Source organism: Lepisosteus oculatus, chromosome 2 (assembly GCF_040954835.1).
Source record: "Lepisosteus oculatus isolate fLepOcu1 chromosome 2, fLepOcu1.hap2, whole genome shotgun sequence".
Classification (NCBI taxonomy): Eukaryota; Metazoa; Chordata; class Actinopteri; order Semionotiformes; family Lepisosteidae; genus Lepisosteus; species Lepisosteus oculatus.
Window position 1 is genome coordinate 17163673 of NC_090697.1, and position 6726 is coordinate 17170398.

A 6726-nucleotide genomic window follows, 5' to 3' on the forward strand; every position below is an offset into this window, starting at 1 on the left:
GTACCTGCATTGTTCCTCCTGCAGGAGGAGCACTAAACAGGTCCTTATGCAAGGGTAGCAGGCAAAGGCAATTAAGTAATCTACACAACATTCTACTTTCACCCCCACCAATTCATTTTGGATCCACTTCCAGATTGCATCAACCCCAACTAAGTTTCAGGAAGACTTAATTCCCAAGTATCAATTCAACCTAAAATGAAGAATGAACAAGGGAATTAAAAAAAAAAAAGAGAGAGAAGATCACTAAACTTAAATGAAGAGGGCATACAGCATTTCACATGGCATTATAGTTTTATTTTAGTTTCACATTCACAAAGTGACTTACAAGTGGGACCCACAGAGTTGAAGAACAAGCTCCATCAAAGGACGTGTCCCAAGTATACACACACACAAGTAAACCAGCAGCTTGCAAGCAGACATTTAGGAAGCCTTCTGATCCACCTTGTTTCCTATTGCCTCAAGTAATTTGTTTTTATTTCGCACAATGTTATCCTTGGACACCTCAAATAAACGGTTAATTTCCTTCTCAGTGTATGAAAACTTCAGTGTCGGGTAGTCTGATAAGCCACATACTGCAAAGAGAGGTCAGAAAGAATTAGTTCATTTGCAAGTTACTGCAACTAGATTCCTACCTCTGTACCTATGGAATCTTCAGCTTCCAAATTGCAACGGGTTTCTAGGTTGGTGAATTTAGGGTGCCGTGTTACCACCAGGTCAGACGCTTACTCGTCTAGTCAGCCATGAGGTCAGCCTACACTTAATTGTAGTAGAGCTGTTCTACTTTCAATACAAACAGCCTGCAAAATTGTGCATCATTCCAATAAAAGCCCAGGAAGCAAAAAAAAAAAAGAAAGATCCTTCTCCTTTCTGCTGCCATGTTTTGGACCAAAACAGACTGTTGCCAAAGCTTAGAGAAGGCAATACAGCTATAAAATTGCCACCAGAGGAGACTTGACTATCATCAAGTCATTGTGGAAAACAAGGTATTTCCAAGATGACACTTTGCCCTTGAGAAATCCAACTGTAAATGCTCATTTATACTTACTTTTGTCATTGGTACTGTTGAACAGAGGCATGTGGATGACTGTAGGAGCCCCAGCTCCACTATATACATAGCAGTCCCCCACCTCACCAGCAGGAACATGGATCTCAGGGAAAGGGATGGAATTTGCCTTTGCATAGCCTGCAGCCTGCTTTACAGTCTAGAGAGAAAAGTGGAAGTACTTTGAGAAGTGAACAGAAGAGAAAACCACAGCAGTTTGGGGTGGGTAGGTGGGAGTTCATAAGGACTTCTGTCACTTTAAAAATCTACATGCAACTGGATTGTACTAAGAAAAGAAAAAAAAGCAAAGGCAGATGGTAGAGGCAAACCCAAGTACTTTGAGAACTCCAACTAAACATTTTTTGGGATGTCTTGGTTTATTGAAGTAGCAGGTTATACCTCATGGCTTGAGGAATGCAAGCCATTTCTGGCTGTTTGAGGGCTCAGTGTTGTACAAACACTGGACAAAAACCCATGAGCTTTGTTAAAAAAAGACAAGTACGCATAATGAATGTTTTACCAAGCTAGCAAGACTTTGCACTCTCTATTCGTATAATTCCTGAAGGGCCGAGATTAACATTTTCAAGAGAATGGCAAGAGTTGCAAAAAGCAGGATCTGTACCAGGAATGGGTCATCTCCAGCACTGTAGTCACAGGAAATTATCACATCCACCTGGCGCTGCGGCCGGAGCACAAGAGGGTAAGCACTGTTTATAGCCAGTCCGGCATCCACCAGGTAGAAGAACTTGTTATTCACTAGAGAGGACACACTCGGCGGTTGTTCTCCTGTGGAAGAGGATTTCTTTCCATTGGTGACAAAGTAAATTCAGCTGCACTACAGATATTCTGTGCTTTTAAGTTCTGGCAAGTCCATACAGTATTAACATTTCATAGTGTTAAGTGTGCCAGCTGATCAAGAGCATCTGAGAGATTAAATGCAGTTGTCCATTCCCTTTATAACCCCCCATATAAATTAAGTTCTTGTATTGCATCTGAACTCACCCGACAGGAGAGAATCACAACCATACAGAAAGTTGTAGTTGGTGCCCCACTGCCAGCTTTCAAGTACATTTAACATTTTGCACACAAGACCCAAAATTTCTAGAAAACAGACAAATTGCATTTCAGTAATTGACATGTACTCCTTCCTACATAAGGCATGTTCATTTCATCTCGATTTATACAGGACTTTCAAAGCCAATAGATGTTTAGTTTGCCCATATGAATAGTGCTGCTTGCCAGTAGATTTTGTATTCAAGTGTGCCCAACCCATGTAAACAGGTGTTGGGGTTTCCCCCCCCCCCCCCCCACTCACAAAAAAACATTACTGGCTTGTACTACTCTATTGCGTTTTTTAAACAAAACTGCATATTACCAAGAGGAGAGCAACAGGAACCAGTTCCAGATTCTCCTAAATGGATCCTTGTAGTGATTATTGCCCAGGTGTTTTGCATTACAGAAAATACATTGAGCTTTAGCAAGGGTCTCAAGTTACTCCCAAAAAATTCCTTTATTAACATGATTTATCAGGGACTAAAGTAGAGCTGTTGCAGCACTTCCAATACTTAATCTTAAAAGCCAAACTGTCCTTACCTTTTGTTTTTCCAGCAATGAAAATGAAACCCAATTCATCCCTCAGAGAATCTGCAAAGACGTTTATACATTACTCTTGGTCTTCCTAATTTAGATGGAAGGATTACTTGCCAATATTGCAAAAAAAAAAAAAAAAGCATGTAGCTTCAGGAGGATATCTACTCACTGGCAGGCAATTCAAAAAAACCCTGCAGCACAGGTTACTGTTCAAATGCTGTCCAATATAAAATGAACAGGAGTACTGACCAGTGCAACACAAACATTTTATAGCCCAATTGTATTTACCCATTACGTATTTCTCCAAAATCTCCTTTACTGCCAGAGCACTCCCCCATAGGCCTGAGAAAAAGAAAAAGCTTTAAAAATGCTGCCATTGTGGGAGTACTACTCTTTTTGAAGCCAAGCAGGGAAGCTCTCACCTTGTAAATAGCACAAATCATGCTGTGGGTGGGGATGTTTTAGTTCTCCCTTCTCAAACTGACTTCCAAAGTTCTTGGTGCTAATGAAAGCTCCATATGCAGGAAATCCTGCTTCATAGGGTGTGAACTCAAACCACATTTCTGTTCAAGGAAATTGAAAGTCTCATTAAAATGCTTCAGCTTCACCATCTATAATCTTTTGGAGTGAAGAATATAAGTCATTTAGTATGCCAAGAGCCCCATTATTGTATCAGAAGGGCATCCTCTGGATTAGGGGTCTTTAGAATGAGTGCGAGAGTAGTGGCATGCTTTTCTATACTGAAGCAATTCCATTTAGAAAGGCAATAACGGATGAGCCCAACTGAGAAAAATGCTGCACCTGGACATAACCTTGTCTTAAGTATGGAGGAATTGGTACCTGGTGGAGACAGTTCTGGCTTCTCAGTATTAAGGAGGTCTTTATCAATGGCTGCATAAATAGGGTAAGGGAGCTTTCCACTAATAAGTGGATCATTGTGCTCAGGCAGAGTGCAGGTGTACAGCTGGAAAAAAAAAAAAAAAAAGATCAAAGAAATTGAGTAACGTGAAGTGCTGCTTTGAGCTCAGTGTGCATTGGAAACCAGGTTTTACCTTCTTAATCATCTGGCTCACAATCAGAGTTCCCCAGATATTGGTGCAGGAGAAAACATCCGTCTTGGACGCCTCCAGCAGTCGGTCCAGCAAAGGCCTGCTGTTCCCCAGCTTTTCCATCACTTTAGAGAACCCAAAGCCTGAGCTTCCAAGACTGGCCAGTATTTTGGTGACCAAGAGATCTAACTCCTTTACCCATGATGGGTTTTCACAAACTGAAGACATAGCCCTTTGAGAAATAAAAGCCAAGATTAGTGCCTACAAACATGCAAGGCAAATTAGCATCTAATGTGATTTGTATTTCATTTTGTTGAAAGCTTACCCACCAAGAATAGATTTAAACTGATTAGCATTCTATGGAGAATACATTTTTTGCGTTGTTGTACTAATGGGGTTTTATTCCAATTTTAGAATTAGATGGCTTACTTTCCAAACCTCTGAATAGTCAACCACTTTTAGAGTATGTCAGATCTTTGGCAACTGGAACTTTCATATTCTGAAAGATTCATTGGGAAGACACGTTCCCTCCCCACCCTTATCTCTATCCCTTTTATGGTGCACTGCTGAGCACGTACCCACCACAACCCCCCAACAAGCTGTCAATTAACAGGTTCCTCACCAGGTGGACCCAGAGACCCCACAGAGATACATGGCCGAGTCCAACAATCCAGTTTCCTTTAATCCACACAGTGAGCCAAGCAAAGCAATCATGGCACGGAGACCCCCACCAGAGCCCAGGATGGCAATAACAGGGGTCTGGAGAAGGAAGAGATATCTTAACACTGGACGATCTCCAAAAGATCATTAACTCCAATAAAGCTACCTCCAACATACTGTACCTGCTGCATTGGCAGCTCTTTCCCCAATAGTGTTTTTAGATCGGCATTGACAATTTCTCTTCTTTTGGCTACAGCTTCTTCCTCCCCTTTTGACAGAGAGGAAGAAAGGCGTACAGATGTGCTGTGGAGGAAAGCAGATCTCACATTGAAGGTGGTACAATTAACAGGCATTTCCAGTAACCTCTTCATTCTAACCAAATGCACCACAGAAGAAGAAAAAAAAAAAAAAAAGAAGGAGCACTCAACCTATTGGGGTTGGTCTGTGGCCACAGAATTTGTGAAGTAGCATCACCACCCCGTTTTATTTATTTTTTTTGCAGGAACCTTGAATTGGTTGCCCCCTCTAATTTGTTCTGAGACTATTGCATCAAAAACCAGATGACCATCCTACTCCCCACCTCACAACCTTCATTCACCTAATTCTGGTCCCCCAAGGCTGTCTTGCATAGTACAGGTAACAAGGCCATCTCCTGCTATGCCCCAAAGCTCAGGAATTCTATCCCTAAGGATATCACCATCTAAGCCCTCTAAAAAACCTTAATTGGGAGAGCTTTTATTCAATTAGTTCCATGTCTGTCTCTTTGCTTACCAACTGTATTCAAACAGTTATTGTAAATTTTATAATACTATGGTCTCCTCTCATTGCACACTAAGAGTCCACTTTTGAAGGTGTAAAAAGGCTTACCCCTTTACTTAATATACACCCTCTTCATTACAAGGATAGATGCTAAAAGGACCAGCCACTGGTTTCTTAATGAAAGATCAGGCTGTTAATACTTTAGCCACCTTGGACAACTAAGCTGGAAATAAAACCAATGGTATTACTATTGCATATCTAGTACCTGGCCCACAACAGTGCAGTTAAAATTTAAGCACAAGCAATTTGCTGGATGTTAAATTTAAACCTGCATTACCCCCACAACTATTGCAGTAAGCATTTTTCCCCCCAGGTTCTCCACCCTAGTGGTGCAAATTGACAATTTACCATTTCAGTTATTGTGTTGAGTACTCATTTATTACAATTTAGATTGGTGGAGCAACTTAATTGCTTTCTTTGAGCAAGTACCATAAAGGATTCAACTATATTTAAAACACAAGCAGGGTTACTACCAATGTAGCCAATTCATACCTGGACATCTCCCCACACTTTAAAGATTTCTCACAAGTAAACAAAGGCCTTCCCCTGAAATAAGATAAAGGTGCATTAGTCCAATAACCATTACCAGGTGCAAATACTAGATGTCAGTTAACCTAGAGCACTACAGAGGTTTTAGTGGTACATATGACCAAGAAGCTACAGGATTTGAAAGTTGGTCAAATGGGAGTATAGTACTACCACTTAGGACTGAGACCAACCACCAAGGTGCAGCAGGACATTTAGAAATAAATGGCAGCCCTAAACTCCTTCAACCATGAGAAAAGAGCAGAGCAAAAGCTGGACTATACAAGCAGATTTAAGATGGGCCACAAAGAAACATGTAAAGCTTAATGCCTTACAAAAAAAAGGAAGCACCGTTATGGTCAAGCCTTTCAGGTGTGAGGGAAGAGGACAAAGCAACAGAATCTCATACTGTAGTTTTATGATCTAGCAATACCCTTTCAATTCTTTCACCTCCAATGGGTTCGCTCATTTAAGGAAGTAAAGTGGTTTTAAAAGAGCTTAATAGGGGTCTCCCAAAAAAATCCTCACATCAATAGTTGAGACAACCCCTCACCATTGGTTGAGGGATTTAGCTAGATGAGGTTTTGTTACTTTGTAGCCAGTACTTAAGCACTGTGCCCCACAATCTCACTGGTGCAGGAGTTTGTAATTCAAAATGCAATCCTAATTAGGCAACAGCAAACAGCAACAAGATAATAACAATAGAGTCACAAAACAAGCAAATTTACACAGAGAAAAAGCCACTTACCCGTCACACAAACAAACTCAACTTCCTTTTTCCCAGAGCTGACTAATAAAACACCTACCGCCAGCCTACATATTTATTCACACTTTGCCACACCTGGTGCAGTTTCTGTACATTTTCTAGCCAGGTGCTGCTGGTTATTTGATAATTACTATGGTAATATATAGATATGGCCTAACAATGGTACAACACAGGTAAGGCAGAACTAGCAATTAAGCTATGTTAGGATAAGTGGAAAGGTTTATTGAAAACAGAATAACAATGAAAACTGACAAAGACTATTTTTCCATCCATGG

At 40.8% G+C, this 6726-nt stretch overlaps 1 protein-coding gene across 1 annotated transcript; it reads right to left on the minus strand.

Annotated features, from left to right (window-relative positions):
* Positions 1-272: 272 nt before the first annotated feature.
* LOC107078012 (cytosolic phospholipase A2 gamma-like) lies at positions 273-6484 on the minus strand. Its single transcript, XM_015352343.2, has 13 exons — positions 6434-6484; positions 5653-5706; positions 4524-4644; positions 4304-4440; positions 3685-3913; positions 3473-3596; positions 3055-3195; positions 2921-2974; positions 2636-2686; positions 2045-2143; positions 1665-1828; positions 1046-1202; positions 273-572 (listed from the first exon to the last, which is right to left on the minus strand). The coding sequence occupies exons 2-13, from the start codon at positions 5658-5660 to the stop codon at positions 421-423; spliced, it is 1437 nt and encodes a 478-aa protein (XP_015207829.2). The 5' UTR covers positions 5661-5706; positions 6434-6484; the 3' UTR covers positions 273-420.
* Positions 6485-6726: the final 242 nt, after the last annotated feature.

Excerpts from the sequence above, each read along its gene's own strand:
- LOC107078012 (XM_015352343.2), bottom strand. Across the intron at positions 3,597-3,684 it reads TGAGCCAGATGATTAAGAAG|CTGTACACCTGCACTCTGCC; the intron begins GTAAAACCTGGT and ends TTTTTTTTCCAG. Across the intron at positions 3,196-3,472 it reads GCCAGAACTGTCTCCACCAG|AAATGTGGTTTGAGTTCACA; the intron begins GTACCAATTCCT and ends TTCCTTGAACAG.